Source organism: Cnephaeus nilssonii (genome assembly GCF_951640355.1).
Source record: "Cnephaeus nilssonii genome assembly, chromosome: 5".
Lineage (NCBI taxonomy): Eukaryota > Metazoa > Chordata > Mammalia > Chiroptera > Vespertilionidae > Cnephaeus > Cnephaeus nilssonii.
In genome coordinates, this window is record NC_137076.1 from 58,947,615 (window position 1) to 58,970,897 (window position 23,283).

General features: G+C 39.6%; 1 protein-coding gene across 5 annotated transcripts in view; it reads left to right on the top strand.

Moving 5' to 3' along the window:
- Positions 1-23,283, top strand: part of INPP4B (inositol polyphosphate-4-phosphatase type II B) — a 564,192-nt gene that overhangs the window by 444,744 nt on the left and 96,165 nt on the right. For all 5 annotated transcript variants that reach the window (XM_079772160.1, XM_079772161.1, XM_079772164.1 and 2 more), the window contains one exon: positions 22,440-22,617. In XM_079772160.1, the coding sequence (XP_079628286.1) occupies positions 22,440-22,617 (178 nt within the window). The remainder of the gene's footprint in view (positions 1-22,439; positions 22,618-23,283) is intronic.

Consider the following 23,283-nt stretch of genomic DNA (forward strand, 5'->3'; position numbering starts at 1 on the left):
CAGCTCTACCTTGAGAATTCACTTAATTTATTTGTTTTTCTCAATCCAATTTTAAAGTGCCTGACACAATTAAAAAATGGAAAAACTGTCCCCAGGGCACAAAGACTCTAGCTGAAGGAGTAGAGCATCAGTATGTGAAGCATGGGACCTCACCATAGAGTTTCATATAATACCACTGTGTGCTACTGGCAAAGGCAAATGTTGAGTTGTGTGGTTAGATTCTGAATAATATATCTTGTTTTAAATATCCTCATGGATATCTGAATTCTTCAGTATTCTTCACTTCTCACTGGGATATTTATAGACATACAAACACACATGCAGCTATAGGATTAAACTTAAAATAAAAGATATAAGTATATCCAATACTTTAAACATTGACTTGCTTTAGGGTTTTTAAATATGTGTTATATATCCTATTGCTTTATGGGTAACTTTATTGATAAGTACAGTGAAATTTTTTAAAAAGTAAAAAAATAACCTGGTGTATATCTTAAAAGTACTCTCCTTAGGACAGTAGTAAGGGACAAATGTGGTTTGCTAAGGCAATACATAAATGAGTACAGTATCAGCCTGACCATCATGGTAAGAGCTGACCTGAGCAAAGATGTTATGCCTAAAGTGATATCACACTATGAAAATTATTTTTTCTGAGGGTTTTTTTCACCCACAATATTGCATCTGTTCATCAAAAGCAATAATGGAGACATCAATGGGACTATGAAATCAGTAACTTAGACCTATACATGTAGAAGTGAAGAAAGTCACGTTAAGTGAAGAAAATCATGTTAAAGTCAAGGACTTTTTCTTTACCTCATTTTCCTTTTGCTACCTCCCCCTGCCCCCCCCCCAAAAAAAAATAGCCAAGTCTTTTAGGCCAGTTTTTTTAGGGGAACTACTACAGCCATTGTATGTCTTCACCTTTATCTACTTTATTCTCCGCTAAGCCAATGAAATATTGTCTCCTGAGTACAGTAAATTTATGTGTCTGGTCCTTAGTGATCTATTGTTTGATGAATTCATTGACCAGATAATGAAAAGGATTTTAGCATTAGGAAGCCTTACTTGCTTGTAGTAATCATATAATATAATTCAGATAATATAAAAATGTATTTTTAAAAGCTTGAAGATAATTAATTAGGCAGATTGACCTTTTTTTTTAAAGCAATATAAAAGTTCATACTACCCAGCTCAGAACCCTTCACATCCCTTCATGGAGTCCTGTCACATCCACTGGGCATTCAAAGCCTCTGTGAACTCACCCCACTGGCTTCCTACCTTCACCACCCTCCTCTCCCTATGATTGCTTCTTTTAAATTCTATGAAACCATGGACTTCACACTTGCCCACCTCTTCCCTTTTCCTCATTCTGTTCTCTTTCACTAGAAATTCTTCTGTTCTCATCTCCACACTATTTACATTGCTTTCTGTCCAAATCATACACATAATCCTATTCAAAATTCTACACATGACCGATCCTAAGATTTTTACCTTCTTCATTATGTCCTCCTGATTTCTCAAGTTGATTTGACTCTCTGTCCTAATATTTTAATTCTCTTACAGCCTTACTAGGTCACAGTTATGGCATATTAGGTTTGCCCTTGTTTGATATTTCCGGTAACACTTTGGGATATGTTTAGGTAAGAGATGATGTTCTCTTGAACTATGGGTCTTCTGGAATGCTCCGCAGAGTACTTAGCAGACAAGCATTCCATAGATCAAATGCAACGGGCATTGGGATTCACCTTATAAATGAGATATAGTCTCTGATTTAAGTGCTGAAAACTCCAGCCCTGGCCAGTTTTGCTCAGTAGTTAGAGCATAGGCCCTCTGACCAAAGGTCTCAGGTTCGATTCCCAGTCAAAGGCATGTACCTCGGTTGCAGGTTCGATCCCCTGCCCCATTTGGGGCACGAGTGAGAGGAAAATAGTCAATGTGACTCTCACATCAATGTTTCTCTCTCCTTTCTCTCTCCCCCTTGCTTCCCTTTCACTCTCTCTAAAAACTATCCTCATTCTCCCAGAGAGGATTAAAAAAATAAAGTGCTGAAAACTCCAGTGACTAATAAAATTTCACAAATATTCATAATATAATATGATAAATAGAGACAGCAGGGATTCTCAACCTTGGCTGCACATTAGAATCACCTTTGGAGATTTAAAAACATTTTATGTATGCCAGGATATTGCCCGAGACAAATGAAGTGAAAGTCTTGGGAATGGAGCCCAGGCATTGGTATGTTTTAAAAGCTTCCAAGGTGGGTCTAATGCATAGCCATGGTTGAGAACCACTGTTATAGATGTAAGTGAATAGTTCTGAGAGAGGACAGGTGAAGGGCATGGAGAATAGAAAGAGGAATAGTGACACAGATGAGTTGAACTTGAAAAATGTATGAATACTCAATTGGTATGTATCGGGAACAAAGAAAATCTACACAAAGGAGTATTTGCTGAAATGAAGAAAAGTATTACAACTTGCTAACCAGAAATTTTTGTTTAAAAAAATCCCAAACTCATTAAAAAGTTGCAAAACAGAATGAAAGATGGGAGTAAAGCTAGAAGAATTTTGATCTTGGAAATTTTGAACCTGAGTAGCATCCAGACAAATAAAAAATCCAGTATGTGATAGAGCTTCTCATGCTATAAACATGAGATTTTTCTAGGGGAATGAAAACGCTAATTACCAGTATATTTTATTTAAAGACCAGATGTTTGTAACCTATGTCTTCACCGATCACATCAAATATCTGTGTTCCTGGAGGCAGTGGTTTACCTATGACACTATTTGAAAGCTGGTGGAGTTTTTCTTCAAAATATGAATGAATTCTTTACCTCCAGTATTATTTTAGAGAAAGATAGAAATTACCACAACACTTGTCTTGCCTTTTTTGATCATTTCTAATTTCAGCAGGAACTTCAATTCAGCCAGAATTTTCACTGCGCAGGTCTGTGACCTGAAAGCATAGCTCTTTCATTAAGATTAAAAGACTCCTCATAAAGACCAAGAGCCTTTGTAAAGAAAAAAGAAAAAGAAAAAAACAATGAAGGACAGTGTTAACTTCTTCTTGAGATTATTAATTCCCTGTGATCTGCCAGTTCATTTGGAATGGACTCAGAACTAACTCCCTGAAAAGGATCCCAATGTCTGTCACATGCCTGCCTTGAATATGTACCCTGGTTTGTCCGCTTACCCCCATCTGTTCCAGATGACCGTAATCAACATTTACTTCCCCACAACTTCAAATGGGAGAGGAAAAAATAATCGTTTGGAAAAGTCATAAGGAAAACAAACTAAAATTTTACTAATAGAAATTAGTATTAGAGTCTGTACTAGATTTGGGGGGAAATTTCTGAAAGAAAGTGAAACAATGATACAATGAGTTAAGCAAATCAGCCTTACCTTTTATGAGATCAATGGGTACCTAATCGCATGGCAAAAACTCTGAGGAACATTTTTCTTTCTATTGTAAGGAGATATAAATAGATGTTTCCTCATTCTCTATTATAAATAAGAGACTCTTCAATAAAAGAGGAAATACTGCATCAGGGAGCTCTCTGTTGCTTAAGGTGCAGCCAGCATTCAGTAAACCAGAAATGAGAGAACTGGATGCAAAGCTTTTAAAATATATGTATTCTTCTGATGGAATCACTAACCACTGCTTAATTTGGAGGCAAGAAAACAAATGAACATTTTTTTGTTAGTAGTATAGAGCTGAGACATGTAAGCTGTTGAAGAGGTTTTTTTTGTTTGTTTTGTTTTGTTTTTTTAAATTTCCATAAATTGTCCACATTTCTTTCTTTTTTTAAAAGTTTCTTTATTGATTAAGGTGTCACATATTTGTCCTCATCCCCCCATTCCCATCCCACACTCCTCCCCACGGATGCCCCCACCCCCCGGTTGTCCTTAATCCGGGTGAGGCCGCGCGCCCCTGAGTCTGGGTGAAGCCGTGCCCCTGGGTCCTGGCGAGACCAAACCAGAGGGAGTCAGACCTGCATTACCGCCATTTGTCCACCATCCAGAGCTGAAAAGTCAGTGCCGACATGTACACATAAGGAACTGGTGGACATTGAAATTGGGTCTCAAAAGAACTGTTGGTCCAGAAAGAATCTCACTACAGACTGATTCATTTGCCTGTCAGCATAACTATTATTGCTCGTCTCACATTCCGTTCTTATAAGTATATTTCTAGTAACACATGGTCTCACTCATCTAGGGGAAATGATGAACAACATAGACTGATGAACAAGAACAGACCCAGAAACAAGGAGGCATCTATCGGACTGTCGGGCCTCAGAGGGAGGGTAGGAGAGGGTGGGGGTAGGGGGGAGAGATCAACCAAGGGATTTGTGTGCATGCATACGAGCCTAACCAATGGTTAAGGACAACAGGGGGGTGGGGTGCCGGGTGATGCTGTTGAAGAGTTTTGCAGCGCTTCCCTTTTTATACTCTCTTCAGTTACGTGAGCAGTTACAAAAACATTTCTTTGAAAACACTTCACTTTCATGCTTAAGACTGAAAGTTCTTTGCTTTTATGAAAGGGAATGAGTGATTCAAATCAATTTAATAAAAGCAATAAGACTGGATCCATAATTTGCTTTAGGAAGCCAATAATTTTTTCCTCCTTTGAAACTTTCTCTGACTCTAGTCTGATCTCTTCTTAGAAACCGGGCAGAATATTTATTCTAAGATCATATCATATGTTTTAAGTAGAAATAGTTTTCTTTTTAAATTATGTACTTTTTATAAATACTTTCTTTTGAAATTTTTCCAATTTTGCTAATATGTTTATTGGAAAATGTAGAAAAGTCCAAAAAGAAAGAGATTACAATCACCCATAATCTTTAATAATGCAGTTACTGGGGGTATATGGGTGTGAGCTGTCTCTTCTAGTTTGTTTTTCTGCTTATGACCTATGTTTTTATTTTGTTTGTTTTAAATTCAAAAATTCCAAATGGCTTAAAATGACTAATTCTTCAAAATATATAGGGTTGGGCAAAAATTGGTTTACAGTTGTTCCTTTGGAACATAATACAGTAATCCTATATAATAAAAGGATAATATGCAAATTGACCCTAAAGGCAGAAAGACCGCTAGACCAGTCACTATGAGGCACACTGACCACCTCTTGGTCCCTTTACCCAGCCAGCAGGCTCTGATCACCTGATGGCCACCCAAGGCGGGAGCGGGGCCGGTGAGCGGGATGGAACAGCCGACCTCTCGGTCCCTTCCCCCTGGCCATCAGGCATCAATCACCCAATGGCTAGCGAGGAACCAGGGGTGGGTGGTAGTAGGGGGTGGGGCCGGCTGCGGGCAGCTGGGGAAGATAGCCCTGGTCACAGGCCAGGCCTAGGGACCGTACCTGTGCACGAATTTCATGCACTGGGTCTCTAGTTAATAAACAATAATATAAGAACAAACTGTGTCTCGCGTACTCACAAATGTAAACTACTTTTGCCCCACTCTGTATAAATACTCTCCCTTTAAAAATATTTGTGTTTGTGGTTTGTGTACACCAAAAGTTGTCCATAAAAATATTAGGTTATAGCTACAATTCATGCCCCATTCACTTTCAAATAAATTTTCTTTCCTTTAAAATAAAAACCAATTTATATCACCAAAAATAAGTGTTACACAGGCCCCATGGAAATAAGAATAAGTATGAATAAAATCCTAGCCATTACTTTTTTCTTTTGAACTGTGTCCAGGAGCAGACAATATGTCATTTTTACAGAGATGGAAATTTAAATCTGTGTGTAGATTACAATTTGATTCCCTGGGCGTTTATTCTTTTCTTTCTGTGAGCCACTTCCTCCTCAGCAACTGTTAGCTCTCAGTTCAGTTCATATTGGAGCAAATGCACTGCTAGGTCTGAAAATACTGTGTACTGGGCTGGTATTCTCCATGTGCACTTCCCTGCATGCAGTTCCCTGTACACATCAGTCTTCGAGAATAAGTGGGTTTTCTCTCGTACATCTAAAACTTGGAGTATGGAGAGAATAAATTTTTTTAATGAAATAGTCATGTCGAGACAAGCATACTGTACAAACTAAATGATGAGGCTTTCAAAGCACTGAACTAAATGTGATACAAAGAAATGGAAGGATTTTTGCTGAGTTGCATATGATCCTAAATGAATTTGTAATGCAGCTTTTCTCCTTCATTCTCATTTTAACTATACAAGTAAAATGTGCTTGTAATGCACAAATTCAAAGAATAAAGAAGCATATAAAGTGGAAAGGCTTTTCATTTTCTCTCTCCAGAATAAGCCAATTTGAACAGCTTAATGTCTTTCTCTGTGCAATTTCTTCTAGGCATCCAACTATTTGAGTTTTCGGTGGTTATGACTCTTTATTTTTAAGATTTTAAAATTGATTTTTAGAGAGAGATGAAGGGAGAGGGAGAGAGAAAAACATCGATGTGAGAGTGAAATACCAATCAGCTGCCTCCTGCACATCCCCTACCAGGACTCAAGCCACAACCTGGGCATGTGCCCTGACTGGGAATTGAACAGGCAACCTTGCAGTACGTAGGATGATATCCAATAGTAATATCCAAGAGTAATAACCAATAGTGGTTATTACTCTTAGTCTACAAACTCGGGTCATGGGAATGTGATATTTTTAACTTTTCTATAATTCAGTTTAATTTTTCTGGTCCCCATTCTGAGGCAAGACAGAAACTTTCATCTCAGACAATTAACAGATTCCATTCTCTATATGAATTAAATCCTGGCTTGAGCACTTACTGGCTTTGTGACCTTAGTCAAATTACCTTTCCTCTCTGTGCCTTAGATTCCTCATTGTAGCATGGAAATAATATTTACTAGCTTATAGGGATGTTCTGAAAATGTGATGCTTTATACTAGTATACACCAAAAATTTTATAATGCTACTGGGCACATAATGAGGGCTTAATAATATTAGCTAGTGTTTATGTAAAATATATAAACAAGTATATTTTTATTAAAAGATGTGTTTAACAACTTCCCATTTCAATACATGTAGATTTCATTTTTTTCTAAAAACTAAGTAGGATTTTATTTACTGAATGTAACATAATCATCTAATCAATACAAACAATATTGATGATGGTTTACTTTCTAACTTTTGCTATAACCAACTGTTTGCAATGTACACTCTTATATCTCTGAAAATTTGTATGTTTCTTTAGAATAAATTCTAAAAGGTGGAATTTCTTAATTGAGATTGTTAAATGTTAAGATGCTGCCATATTACCCTCCAAAAAAAAAGTGGTACCAATGGGCATAAGATGCATAACTGTCACATATTCTTAAGAACAGGGTTTTTGGCAGCATATCTGTGTTAAGCTCAGGCATGGCTCATGAGGTCCAGACAGTTCCCCATTAATAGAATCATCAAAACACTTCAAAGTCAACATATGAAGTCATCACTCACCCTGTTACCCTCAAATTTCTCTTAAGGATTCCTTTTAGTAATAAAAGTCGCCACCATTCATTCAGATGTTCAACTTAGACACTAGACATTATTGATTACTCTTCTCTTGTTTCCACTTTCAAATAAAGGGAAAAATCAGTTCTATCAAGTCTAGCTTCTTATTTCTCAGGAAGTCATTCATTTCAATAATGAATGATGGCTTAGGATAAACCTAATCATAGAATCACCATCTTGTAAATGTCTACCGGCAAATCCCTTAATCAGGCTGGCTCTCATCCAATCCATTTTCTCACCTATTGGTGTAACATTTGTAAAAGGCAAATACAACCTAGTGACTTCATACTTTTAAACATTTCTTAGCTGCCTATTGCCTGGAGAATGAAGTCCAAGGTGCCTATTATGTTCATGTGTACTCTGGCCCAGCTTTCTTCTCCAACTGCCTCTCATACCACCTTCTGTAGTGAACCAAACTGAACTTTCTTAGCTTCAATTCTGCCTGAGAGCTTTCTCTGGCTCCTTGGCTAGACCATGTTTGCTTTCTAATCATTTGTCTTCTTCTGTAGATGGTGTGTACTGTGAGGGGAGTGATTGAATCTGTCTAGTATCCCCAGGAACTAACTTGATAAGTGTATGTTGAACAAATATGCGGGAGTGAATGAAAGAAGTGTAAGGATCACCTGTCGTAGGAATATCTCTTCTCTGCCCAAAGAGCTCAATGTGACTGAGTTAGGTTATAGAAATATAGGGAATGACTGTGATATTAGAAAACAGAAGCATAGAGGCATTTGTGGAAAATGTTTTGTAGGGTTTTAAAATACCCTTTGTCAGGTACTAAAATGTTTGTGTTTGCTTGCATCTCAGGAGGAAGGGGAAATATACTTTTATGTGTTCTGAAATGAGAAAAGTGATCATTTTTATAAAAATAGACAACCTAAGGCCCTGGCCGGATAGCTCAGTTGGTCAAAATGTCTTCCCAATACGCCAAGGTTGCAGGTTTCGATATATGGTCAGGGCATATACAAGAAGCAACCAATGAGATTGATGTTTTCTCTCTCTCTCTCTCTCTCTCTCTCTCTCTCTCTCTCTCTCTCTCTCTCTCTCTCCACTCTCTCACTCTAAAATCAATAAAAAACACATATCCAACCTAAAATCCAATTCAATATTGGTAATGCAATGGTGACTTTCACATTTAAAAATTGATGACATTCTTCCATAACCTACCCAAAAACTTGTGAAGCAAGTTATGATCTGAGCTGAGGCAAGAAACATTGTGTATAATGTGACTATTCAAAACCCTTAGAAATAAAATCTTTCCTTTTAAGAAAATGACTTTAATTATAAATGAATAAAAGTTTGGTAAAATAACTAGAATTTATAGTGATGATAAATTTGGTGACAAGAAGAGTATATGAAAATAAAGCACATAATCATTCTTAATTGTGGGATTTCAGAAGCCACTGAACTTCTCACCCTTCAGTTTAGCTTATTTGCCCTATAGATTGTAGCTGATCTCTCTTGAAATAATTACATTTTAGAAAAAGGAGTTAAAATCTTGAGATTTTGAGGAAAGACTTATTAAGTATATCATCACAATTTTTCAGGAAGATAGTTTGGATAATTTGACTTTACAAATAAATGTCTTAAATTCACAGAGTGAATAAGATGTGACTGTGGTTTTATCACCAAAAAAAAAGTTAATCAATAGGAAGATTAGAACTTAAAAGACAGAATGTGAAATCTAATAAGCAAATTTTAGAAAGAAATCCTTTTTCTGCTTAATTAAAAACTAACTATGAATAGGTAAAATGATTTACGGACTTAATTTTTGTAAGTCAGGAATTGCATTTCTCCTTTGCCTTAAACTAGAAAATATTTTAAACCATGACACAGTTATGTCATCTTAACCAGTATGTGTTTAATCCTAGGAAGAATGTTGTACTCAGGTTAAACACTGAGTGACTCCCATCATATTTTTAAAGTTCTCTATTAGCTTAGATATTTAATATCCATCATTGCAAAGGCAGCAAACAGCAGGGGGAAAGTCATCTACAAATAAGTGTTCAGAAAATTTAAAAGTGCTGTTGTTTTTTGGAGTTTATTTATTTAATTTTTCATCCTCACTTGATTTTTAGGAAGGGAAGGAGGGAGGGAGGGAGGGAGGAAGGGAGAGAGAGGAGAGAGAGAGAGAGAGAGAGAGAGAGAGAGAGAGAGAGAATATGAATGAGAATCTAAGGTTGGGATACCACGTCCTGGCAGCTTATCCATAGGCTATGGAAACTCATGGACAGGGTTTTTGTCTGAGGATTAACATATAACATAATCAGACTTGCATTTGGAGTGACAGTGTAGAGAGAATTTAAGAAGGATAAACAATTAGGCTATCATCACAGTGATGGTGAGAAGATTTTTAGGAAACTTTATAGGATTTAAGTCCAACTGGTTGAGGACTTGAGGGAGACTGGGCAGGGCTGATGAGTCTTAGGTTTCTGCTTTCTAAAACTGAGTAGATGCCAAGGTCACTGGGAAAAGGAGTACAGGACATAACCCATTTATTTTCATTGTTTAGTTAATAGTCAGTTGTTGGTATTCAATATAATAAGAAGTCCTGGGAAATAAGAAAATCATTTTGTTGATTCAGTGCTTTTTTCTCAATAAAGAATGTTTTAAATATTAGGAGTAACAGGGAATCTCAGAGATCACAAACTCCCCTATTTATGTTATCGATGAGAATACAGAGGTCCAACAATTGAAACACCCATACTGATAATGACAGAGCCAGAGATAGAAAATTAGACTTCTCCTCCCCCAAGTTTTTCCATGCCAATTCACCCTGATACAATCAGTATATATTAAACCCCAAGCACATGCTCTTAATAAATGAACAATGTTAGTTCTAACCAATAATATTAGTTATAGATTACCTTTCTAGGAATTGATTTTGCAACCCACCAGACAGAAATTTTTAAAAGTTGTTTCATTCAATTTTTCTGAGGCTTTTATGAGAATACTAGAGGCCCAGTGCATGAATTCGTGCACATTGAAAGGAAATTAATTAGAAGAAATATTTTAATATCACTATTTGCCCTTTCTCTGTAATAGAAGTGTCAACCAAATTCATGATCATCAATGACAGATGGAAACACATGTGTGCGATTGGTGCCAGCAAGAGCTTTATATATATAGATAAACTTGCTTAATTAGACCTGCTTTCTGATTTAGCTAAACTTTTTCCAGCCCAGTGAAGCACCCCAACTTCTCTTTCAGGTAATTGTCAGCAAAACAGCAGTAAATATCAACACAAAGCAGATTATTATTGTAGATCACACAGGGAGAACAAAGGGTAAACTATTTAACTGCAGCAGTGTTTAACTATATTCTGTGCAGTGAGAAAACCTGAAGTCATTTTCAAGGTCCACCATTTCTTACTTCTTTTCAGTCAGGTCAAGTTTCTAAACTTTCTAAGTCTCTGTTTTCTGGCTAATGAAAAGAAAATAGAAAAATAGGATTCTACTGAGTCTCCCATCTACTTACTCCAGGACTTCTGTGAAAATCAAATGAGATGAGGCATGGAAAAATGCTTCACAGACATTTGGTTAAAGTGTAAAATGTTTCCACCTGGCTACAAAGCAAGTCATGTTCCTGGGCTGAAGAAACTGCAAGAGGCTAGTCGCTAGGGAGGAAAAAACTGGGTGTTGCTATGTGACATTACCCGGCGCCCACAGCGACTGTTTCGGGCGGGGCTGGGCTGTGGGCCGTATTTTGTGCCATGGGGTCTCAGCAGTGTCATCTGCGATTTGGTGGGCTGTCACTCCAGGTTGGGGGCGGGGCCTGTGTCCCACTTGGGGGAAGCTGAGTGTTGCTTTGTGGGCACCAGGTCTGCGGTGCCATTTCTCTGTAAATGGCCAGTGTGCATCATGGCAGCTCCTGTGTTGAGCATCTGCCCCCTGGTGGTCAGTGTGTGTCATAGCAACTGGTCAGACAGTCGAACACTTAGCATATTAGCCTTTTATATATATAGACTAGAGGCCCAATGCACAAAGATCCGTGCAAGAATGGGCCTTCCTTCCCCTGGCTGCTGGCACCACCTTTGCTCCAGCCCGGAGCCGCCTTTTTGCCTTCCCTCTGCCCAGAGCTGCCTTTCCACCTTCCCACGCTGCCCAGAGGCCTGGAGCAGCTGGGGCAGTGCCGCACGCCTGCATCCCACCCCTGGACACTTGGTACCGATGTATGCAAATTAACCTGCCATCTTTGTTGGGCTAATTTGCATACTCACTCCTGATTGGCTGGTGGGCATTGCGAAGGTAAGGTCAATTTGCATCTTTCTCTTTTATTAGTGTAGACTAGAAGCCTGGTGCACAAAATTCGTGCACTGGGGGGTTGTCCCTCAGCCCAGCCTGCAACCTCTCCAATCTGGGAACCCTCAGGGGATGTCCGACTGCCTGTGGGATTGGACCTAAACCGGCAGTCGGACATCCCACTCACAATCCGGAACTGCTGGCTCCCAAACACTCACCTGCCTGACAGCTTGATCACCCCCTAACCACTCCCCTGCCAGCCTGATCGATGTCTAACCACTCCTCTGCTGGCATGATTGCCCCCAACTGCCCTCCCCTGCTGGCCTGGTCACCCCCAACTGCCCTCCCCTGCCGGTCTGGTCGCTCCTAACTGCCCTCCCCTGCAGGTTTTGTACCCCCCCCCAACTGCTCTCCCCTGCTGGCCTGATCGCCCACAATTACCCTCCCCTGCCGGCCATCTTGTGCAAGGGCATGAGGGTCAATTTGCATATTACCTCTTAATTATATAGGATAACTTTAAAAGTAAATTACTTTATCTTTACTATTTAAAAAATCATGAATCAATGTGGTGATTTGCACTCAGATCAGTTACTAGTTTAATCTGCCTAAAATTGCTGTGTACAGTAGTCAGTAAAAAATATTTCTAGAATATTATCTGATTCTCTATAGTCCTCACAAATACACCTCAGGGAAACCACTTATTTAGGGGTATAGCTACAATAAAAATAAAGTAAAAAAGTAAAATTATCAAAGATCTTTTTTATTCTATCTATAATAATAAAATATTAGAAACAACTTAAGTGGATGGATAAACAAACTACTCTGCATCACTAGAGTAGAACACTATGTAGTTATTTTAATTAGTATGTTGATTATGAGGTATGTAGGGATGTATACAGAAATGCCCAAAAGAATACATGAAATTAAATGTAAACAGAAGACATCAATCTAAACATATTAGTGAATGTTTCTGAAAGAATAACATGTTTATTTTGAATGGGACAGATAGATACAGACAGAGTTCTATATTTTTAGGATTTTTTTTCTAACTCCTTTTTATCTAGTTGTAGAATAAGAGAAATGTTTTTGTAAAAGCCTTTTGATACTTCCAGCACATATGGGAAACTAGGTAACAGGAAACCAACTACAAACATCTAGAAAAGGTGGCTGCAATGTGTTATCCTTTCACATTATTTTTAAATGACTGTCTGAGCTGGAAATATAAGGAGCTATAGAACTGAAGTTAGTAAGCAAGTCCTGAATCTATGGCTACCCTGAAGGATACATGCACACAGCAAGAATACAGAGCCTTTGGTTTGCAAAGTCTTGTGGGAAGATGATGAGGCAAAAAAGTTATTTCCTTTTTCTCCTTCTCTGCTACCAGCCCCTGGCTGTGGGATTTAGAGGACAGGCATCATCACACTCATCCACTGACTATCTTGCTGGCTACCTCTAGCTTTCACATTCCTCATTGCATTGACCATGTAGCAGTCATAAAATATTTGTTGAGAGCAATTTACTGCGAGATAATTATCAAATTTTTTCTTTAGTGTAAGCTGTATTATAAAATAGAATCATATATCACCTCTAATGAACTTTGTCTTAATAAGCAAATGAGAACTTTGAAAATTATATTTTAAACTAGAGGCCCGGTGCACATAATTTGTGCACCGGTGGGGGTTCCCTCAGCCCAGCCTGCACCCTCTCCAATCGGGGACCCATTTGGGGATGTGCAACTGCCGGTTCAGGCCCAATCCCCCGGGTCTAAACTGGCAGGTGGACATCCCTCTCACAATCTGAGACCGCTGGCTCCTAAGCACTCACCTGCCTGTCTGCCTGATCACCTCTAACCACTCTGCCTGCCTGCCTGATTGCCCCTAACCTCTCTGCCTGCCTTCCTGATTGCCCCTAACTGCCTTTGCCTACCTGTCTGATTGCCCCTAACCACCTCTGCCTGCCTGCCTGGTCGCCCCCAACTGCCTTCCCCTACCAGCCTGGTCACCCCCAATGGCCCTCCTCTGCCAGCCTGGTCACCCCCAACGGCCCTCCCCTGCTGGCCAGTTCACCCCCAACTGCCCTCCCCTGCTGGCCTGATCTCGCCCCAACTGCCCTCCCCTGCCAGGCTGGTTGCCCCCAACTACCCTCCCCTGCCAGCCTGATTGCCCCTAACCCCCTGCCGGGCTGATCTCGCCCCCAACTCCCCTCCCCTGCCAGCCTGATTACCCCTAACTGCCTCTGCCTTGGCCCCCACCACCATGGCTTTGTTCCAGAAGGAAGTTGGACGTCCAGAAGATGGCCGGTCAACCTGGTCTAATTAACATGTTATCCTTTTATTAGTATAGATAGATTATATAGAATAGGATTGCTTAAATGGGGGTGGGGTGGGGAGCCTTATTCAGCAGGAAGAGATGCTCTTGGCAGACAAATACATAATCCCTATATCTGGACTGATAGCCAGCCATATGCACTATACTGCCAAACCGGTCAATAAAAAATTGAACCACTTTCTTACACCTTACACCAAACAGCTGTTGCCCTTAAAAGCCCTCCTCAGCCCCCACCTTAGATTCTGCCTTCACAGTTCACCCAGGTTAGGTTCTGATTGGTTGGTTTCTATGCCAGTCAGCATCAAAAGGTCCGCCTCCTAGGCAGCCATTGGCTCTTAGCAGTTCACCCAGATTTGGTTCTGATTGGTTGGTTTCTATGCCAGTCAGCATCAAAAGCTCTGCCTTCTAGGCAGCCATTGGCTCCTGGCACTTCACCCAGATTTGGTTCTGATTGGTTGGTTTCTATACCAATCAGCATTTCTGGGCCTATCTCCGGTCCTTATCTGCAGGCTCTGCAGCAGCTGCTGATCATGCCTTGCCTCTCTCGCTCTTCGGGTCTTGCCAGCAGCTGTGGCAGCTGCTGATCAGGCCTTGCCTCTCTCTCCCAGCCTTGCCAGCAGCCATAGTGGCTGCTGATCAGGCCCTACCTCTCTCTCTGGGCCTTGCCAGCAGCTGTAGCAGCTGCAGATCAGGCCCTGTCTCTCTCAGGGCCTCCCCTCTCAGGGCCTGATCTGCAGCCGCTGAGGAAGTGGTGAGGTTAGGCCTCCAGCCTGCCCCAGGCTGGAGGCTAATGACCTCGAGTGCCTGCCTCACCCCACTCACCCCCCTGATGCCCCGCCCGCTCGCCAGTCACCAGCCTTGCTGTGATAGGAGCCTGTGAGTCACAGGGGAGGAATCAAGAGGTGCTCCATGCACTTCCTGGTGACCAGTCATCCATCTGGTCATTTAGGTCGTGATGGCCCATTGCCTTTTATAATGTAGATATTTATTGGTTGTACCTACCATTACATTACTAAATAAAAGATGTTTCCTGTGTTAGTTTTCATATTATAACTTTTCCAAATTTAAAATGTTTGCATATCATGTTCATGAGTTTGTAAAACATAATTAAGAGTTCAAACTGTGTAATAATAAGAACTTGGTTTTGAACCCTGATTTTAACATCTATTCTAGTTGTGTGATCCAACTCAAGTTACTTAACACACCCAGACTTCAATTTCCATATCTGCATAATGGAATACTATTTGTTCTTCTGAGAATTGTTGTCAAGATTAGATACAATAATCTCTAAAAAGAATTTAGCATAATGCTAGGCTTTTAGTATAGACCCAATAAGTATTAGCTATTAAAATGTGAGACAGAATAAGGAGGAGGAGGGATAGATTTGAATTATTAGTCTTAAATCTACAGTATAAATTATTGGCTTTATTAGAGACCCTCAAACAAATATCAGCTTTAACACAGAAAAAAAGAAAATGACGCTTAAATAAACCTGTTGTTGTTCTGTGTTCTTATCTCAGGATCATCATCACCAGCACTATAAAAGTATATGTCCTTGGAACATTCATTTTTGTTTTTATCCAGATTTATTGAGGTATAATTGACAAATGAAAATTTTATATACTCAAGATGTATAACTTGATGCTTTGATATATGTACTAGTATACATTCTGAAGTAATCAGGCTAATTAAGTTATCTATCATCTCACATTGTTATCATTTTCTTTTCTTTGTTTTTGTGTGAGAACACTTAAGATCTACACTTGTAGCAAATTTCAAGCATACGATACAGTATTATTAACTACAGTCACCATGCCTGCATTAGATCCCCAGAACTTACACATCCTACATAACAAACTTTGTTCCACTTAACCAACATCTCTCCATTTTTTTCTTGCCTGTCCCTTGGCAACCACCATTCCATTCTCTGCTTTTGTGGTATGCTAATTTGCATGCAATATAACTGACCTATTTTAAGTGTACAAGTCAATGATTTTTAGTAAATTATAGAATTGTGCAGTCATCATCACAATTCAATTTTATGACATATCCATCACCCCAGAAAGGTCTCTTATACCCATTTGCAGTCAAGGGAGCATTTGCTTTTACAGTGTATTTTTGGAATAGTTTCTATTATTGTACCTTATCTTACTCTATACTTTGATTAGGCACATGAATGGATACGGTCCAGGTTGGAGTTGAGAAATATTTTAGATGGGAGCAATTGGGAGAGCTGGTTTGTATATTCCTCCATAGAGCAGTAAGCATGAAAATACCAGTAGACAAACTATGAGAAGTAGAACTGGACAGCCCCTTGGAAGTCAACAAAGAAAATAAGGGCAATTGAATTTAAAGATAAATGGGGATAGGCAATGCAGGAAGTGAAAACATATTAGGCTCTGTTTATTTGAAGGTCATATAATTGTGCATGGGGAAAAATTTTTAGGTCAGGAATAGGACTAAGGAAAGGATATACATAGAAAAGAGGTGTTATTGGTCAAGAAACTACAGATAGGAGCTTGCAACCTAAAAACTGGGATAGTAGGAGCTACTGTGATCAGAGCCAACAGGCAAATTTCCTTTGAGGGCAAAGTAAACAAAAATGAATTTTAGGTTTATTCCTCTTAATTGGTATCACCTGTCACAGAGCTAATAAATGGCAGAACAAAGTCTTGTTCAAAATTGCTGGTTCTAAAATTAACATGAAACCAATATTTTTTAAAATGAGTAGTTTCAAAGACAAACATCAATTTAAGCTTAGATCATGTAACTCATTTAATTATATGAGTGAAATCCATAGGCAGTAAACAAAGCAAATACTGTATTCCTCCAGTTCTTTTTTCTAAGCCATATTTTTAGGGGGGAAAAAATGGAAAGGCTGCCTGGCGAAAACCAGAGAAGTCTGAGTTTGTTTGTGTTTTCCCTTCTACAATTTCCTGAAGCACATTGTTAAACCCTGTGAAGCCAGAAAGGTATATTCAAATACACTAAAGGGTACATTTTTGTTTATTATCCACATGGTTTTCTTCTCAGTTAGAGCTGAGAGCCTGTCTATCCTTCCCTCTTGACTCAAGGGATCGTTTTTTGTTTGTTTTGTTATGTTTTTATTTTGTTTTTTGTTTGTTTGTTTTACAAGCAGTGCTTGAGTGGGGAAAAAGTGGAGTTTGTCCCTTAGATGTTTCTCTGGAGATTTCGTTCTGGCACCAGAACAGAAGCGCATCACTGTATGGCACTTTTTCTATGCTGGTCTCCTGCCCAGGCGCCTCTTCCTCTATCATTTCCTTCCCTTTCATCCTTGCCTATTCATCATCTCTCATCTGTATTTGTCCATGCCTCCATTTACTACAGGACTAGCTTGGTTGAGCAAATGGACTCCGGAGTGGAGGGAGCAGTGCCCGTGGGGGTGGAAAGATAAGTGGCAGAACGATTCCCAGAATTTGGAGTGTGGGCAGGGAACTAAGGAAGAATTGCTTTATTTCTCTCTCCTTGCCTGCCTCTGGCCTCCTTCAAACCTAAGAATTAGTCAAGGATTTTAATATCTTAGAGTAAGGACAGAAGTTTCTAGGCTATTGTAATGATCCTGAGGGTAGAAGGTGATGGTGGCTTGCACCAGGGTGGTTGTAGTGAATGTGAAAATAAGTGGTTGGGTTCTGCATGTGTTTCGAAGGAAAAGGCAGAATTTTCTGAAAAATTGGAGAAAGGGTAGGAGAGAAAGAGAAGAGACATAGACCATAGCAGATGGACTTGCTGTGAGCTAGTTTGGGAGGAGTGTAGGAGCTGGTGGTTAAGAATGGGGAGCTGAGAAGCCCAGCTGGGGACATCGGGAGTTGGAGGTGTCAAGAGGAGAGCTTCTGTTTGTTTGTTTGATTGTTTTGACTGTTCCCATTACCATGTATTTGTTTACGTCAGCTAGAGACTCACCAACATTTGCAAATATAAAAGTACAGTGCCAGGCTGACTCCACACACTTCCTCAAAGGGTTTAGAGAGTTCTAGACATCTCCATGTGAACATGAGTCCACAGCACAGCACACCGAACCTGGGACAAGCGTTCAGTATCTGTACTTTGTGGAGAAGTCAGTCCTTCAGGGACACGACCAGGCCAGCCTTTCCGGGCGCCTTGGTAGGTACACAATCTCCATGAAGTCGATCATCTCCTGCTTGTCTTCCTTTGGCCTGGTTGATCTGGTTGTTGCCGGTACCCAGGCCAATCCTGATGTGCTTGTCACTGAAGAAAAGCAAGACAGTCCACGGATCATATAACTCATACATTTTGTTGAAGTCAGGTACTAATGTAGTTTCCGCAAGATGAATAACTGCCAAATGTTTAAGCTCCTCTGCTATGCTGTCCAGAACCTCGTCCACTTTCATGCACTTGTGTCCCAATCGTGCCCGAACCAAATGTCATAGGTCTTCTGAAAGGACGGTCTCATCCACCTTGTGCAAGTGCGGGATCAGGTTCGTCACGTTGGCGACTCAACTGGCCTCTCCGCTAACACAGGGCCTCCCAACTAGTGGCCGCCCCAGCGTTCCAGGGCTTTTGTTTTTAATTGGAGTTCAAGAAAATAGGTTTGGGTTAGACATGTGAATTTGGGGGTCATTAGCACAACTGAGGTATTTAAACCACCACATTAAATGAGATTATTTAGGAGGGACATGTAGATTTTTTTTAAAGGAGGAGTTCCAAGGACTGAACCCTGAAGCAAGTCAACGCTAGAGGATGGGGATGCAGGAGGACCAGCGAAAAGCAACCCAAGTGGGATGTTCGCTCAGGATATACAGTCCTTGTCTAAGTTGTATCCTGGTACTAATTAGAGTATATGAATATGAATATTAACTCACTACCTGCTTTATTTTTCTTTATGTCTCCAAAATATGGCACCCCCATAACAACATGTACACACCTACATGTGAATATGTGGGTGTTCTAATTAAATGATATTAAAGAATTTAAATAAATAGAAACTAAAGTGTATGTATTCACATATCTACACTTTAATTGTTTTACCAGTGGAAAACTATTATGAAGCCCATTTCAATTTTCCTGATCGATGATTTGCTATATTATTTACACCCTATAAAATGATTTTTGTCCAAGCAGACATGTTGTACTTTTGCTGGTTTTGTCTGATTGGTACTTAATTCAAGTGTTTGGATTCAGTTTAAATTTCAGACCACTATAAAACAGAGTTTTGCTATATTCTTTTTATCTCAATAATTAAATTGTACTCATAACTTTCCATTTAAGAAGCTATAACTGTGAAAATTATGACATGTTTAAGAGTAAGGCACTGAATAGGTAGATGAAATTTATGTCTACTTAAACTTATTTTGTGGTGGCGATATTTTTTTCCATACCATACTATTTCACCCTGGACACCAACATTGGCTTTTATTGTGGAAAATGAATCTTTCAGCCTCACTAGGTAAGGTGCTCATCGTTATGAGACCAAAGTGGGAGAAGCGATGCCTGCTGCCTAACTCCGCTCCGACAGACCAACTTGGGAGCAGGGGCAGGGTTATGCTGATGTCCCAGGACAGGGACTGAAGAATGTATTGCAGGGGAGGAGAGGAAGTGGGTGGGAGGTATATTGGGAGGGAAGAGATGAAGGGCTGGTGCAAAAAGTTAGGGGAGGCAACATTGGTAATGGGAAAGGAACCGAAGCATCTTGTGCTAAATGTAAAAATGGAGTACAAAAGTAGCTTTGTAAAAGGTTTATGAAAATTAAAATTAGTTCAGGATAAGGAACTTAGGGCAAGATTACTGAACTTTTATCAGAATTATTGTGTAGAAGATCAAGGGTTCAGCGGGGATAAGGGTCAAAACAATGACAGCAGGTGTCCCTGCCAGTGCTCTCCTCTCCACCTGCATTGGGATTTCCCTTTGTTACAAATGTTACAACCTACTGGGCAGAACCTCCTGGCATTGCCAGGAAATCTGCACTTAAAAAAAGCAAAACACTCAGACCCTGTCCTCATCCCCAAGTCAATCTTATGCCTGCTAAAATTTGAGCACAGCTGAACTAGGATAGACAAAATGAACACTTGAGAAATAAATCTTGAAAATGTACATGTTTGATTCAAATGGAGAGGAGACACTAAGGGAATTTGCAGAGTAAGAAATACATAGAAAAAAATAATGTACGGGAGTGCCTGTATGAGAGGCCAGGAATGACATCCTCAACAAGAGGACAGTTATGTAAAGAGGAAAATGGAAGAGCCCACCCGACCTTGAGAAGGCTAGCTTTCCAAGCAAGAGCTAAACCGTGGGAGGCCTGAAAGTACCCATAAGATGACACCAGAGAGCGAAGTGTAATGCCAGGGGAGCAGATCAGTGGAAAGGGATCACGGAGCAGCCACTACACACTGCCTTCTGTGTCCGGTGGGTAGTAAGTCTTGACTCTCTGCTGTCAGAGCTGCTGGGCATTGAACATCATCCCCACCCCGGTGTCCCATCAATATCTTTAGATCATCATTATCTTTACAAAAATAACACCCAGTTGTTTGATTTACTAAAGAGCACGGTGGATTGAACTTTGTACCAAATCTGAGTACAGATGATTTTTGTTAAGGGCCTTAGCACACTCCTGCCTAAGATTGGGAGAGCCAGAAAGAGACCTAAATAATTGACAGGGACATCGTTTCCTTTCTCCTCCTCACCATTGTTATTTGTCTAGGGCTTTAATTGGCATTAAAATATCCTATATAATAAGAGAGGAATATGTTAATTATCCATTATGACAAGAGGCAGAATGACTGACCATGTAATGACCAGATCACGGATCTGCAGGAGGGTGGGACAGTGAACTACAGGTGGGCGGTGGAGAGCTACAGGAGGGGGCAGGGCAGCAAGCTATAAGGGGGGAATAGGGGAGGAGGGCAGGGGGAGCTACAGGAGAGCGGGGCAGCAGGCAGAGAGCTACAGGAGGGTGGCAGAGAGCTACTAGCGCACGGATTCGTACGCAGGGCTACTAGTATATGAAGAGTAGGTAAGGTATCTTTTATTTTTAAGCTTCTGCTTCTGAAATTTCAAGTCACATGCCAGATTGAGAGAAAATTCTCCTAAGTGTCACAGATTAGCAAAGTGTTTTCTTCATAAACCTGTGCCCTTCATTGACATCTTGTCCTGTCATAGGAATAGTCCGAGCAAGCAAGGACATTCCTTTTCATTAGCATGCAAGAAAAAATTAAATAAGTAGCATGATAGTCATTATATGTTTACAAAAGAATATTATTTCCCTGAAGAAATGGATACTTTCTCCTGAAAATCATTAGTGTTTAAAGGGAAGGGGAGAATGATTTCTAGATGTGAATTTTTCTTATTGGGTTCTAATATTTCAAAATAAGAAATGGAATGATGGGAATTTTAATAATGTAACTGGTAAATATAGAGAAAATATTCAATAAGTACCCAACATAGTAGCAAGGTATTGTGAAAAGTGCTTTGACAGTTGGATACAAAGGGATGTAAACATGCTTTGCACCAACCATGTGAATGCAATAACCATGACTTCTCTATTTTTCCCCTTTGCCTAGGGCTTTGCTATTTTCTTCCTTTCCCTGCTGGAATGCCTCCTTTATCTTTCCTAATGAAACTGGCCAAAGATTTCTTCCCTCCATGGAATTCCTACCCCCATAACATAACCTGCTTGACCAATTCCTAGATGATGGTTTTAAAAGGCAGAAATCAATTTTAGATATTTTTATAACAAATGAAAAACCACAGGAACTAAAAGGGTGATGATAAAATAGCATAATGTAATTTTTTTTGCTGGAAATGCCTTTTTTTCTCTACAATAAAATTCTCCATATGCCCACTTGGCATTAAATTCTTTTCTCCCTTTGTCCCAAGTATCATGGGGAAGATAGAGGTAGTAGTTACTGGCTGCTTGCTCTGTGTCAAGCACTCTGTTAGGCACTTCCCATGAATGATCACCAACCCAACCCACCTCTTATAAATAATTGTTTGGATAATTATGCCCACCACCCGCATGAGGAAGCAGAAGGCTGCTCAAGGTCACCCAGCTAGTAAGTACCAGAGCCGGGATTTATATTCAGTCTTTTCCCTCTGTGCTGTGTGACCTCAAATTTATTAATATTTAATACTAATACTAATTTATTTTGATTGTTAATATTTGATATGTGTAAACATAAAGAATGTTTCTAGTAGGTGAGTAAGAACTAGATTTATTGTACCTAGTCTTAAAAAATACCTTGTTCATTTTACTTTTAAAAGAACAACAACTCTTCTTAGGACACTGTAAAAATCTCTTAGAATAGTTCTTATCTGTTCAATAGGAAGTAATGACATATGGACTTATGTTTATGATTTGCCATCTGATATTAAGGGCTGCAAATTCTTTCTGCTTTGTGTATAACTTGTCTTTCTCTTTGTTGTTGTAGTACTGGCTACCAGTTTATTTACTATTCACCTGAAAACACAGCCAAAGCAAAGGAAGTTCTCAGCAACATCAATCAACTACAACCTCTGATAGCAACCCATGCAGACCTACTGCTTAATTCTGCAAGCCAGCATTCTCCAGACAGCTTGAAGAATTCTTTAAAGATGCTTTCAGAAAAAGTAAGATCCAAATCATTCCTACAGTGGGGAAAATGAAATACCCCAATCCGCATGGGTGTTGCTTTATGCATACATTGCCTTTCCTAGCACCTGGAAATGTAAAATAGACTAAGTTAAAAAGTAAGCTTCAAAGTGTTGCCACAGAATCAAACTGAATTGGCCTCATTCTCTTTTCAAAACTTACTGAGCACTGATTTTTTTTTTCCCCTGGTAGGAAATGAAACCTGTTATTGGTTGGTATATATTTTTTTCTTTTCCTTGACATCCTTCATTTTCTTTGGTTCATGGCCTTGTCAAATGAATTAAATTAGAGTTTGAAAATTATTTTCCTCTGGTGATCATCTAAATTATATGCATATGAAGCTATACATTTAAATGGGAATTCACTTCATTTGAAAACAGGACTGGGATGTGAATTGTTATCAGTGACATGGGGTAATTTCTTTGCCTGATTCACTTTCAACATTATCTCCTGGGAGAAGGTTCTAAAATTTTCCAAAAATATTAGTTATTGTTTGAAATGTTAGTGGGACCTAAGCCTTAAGTTTTCTAGGGGTGACTTGCACCTTATATGCAGAGAGAACAGGTAGCCTGGCAAAGATATATACTACATCAATTTCTTAACTAATCAGGGCTACCAAATGACACAGAGAGAACCAAGGTAGA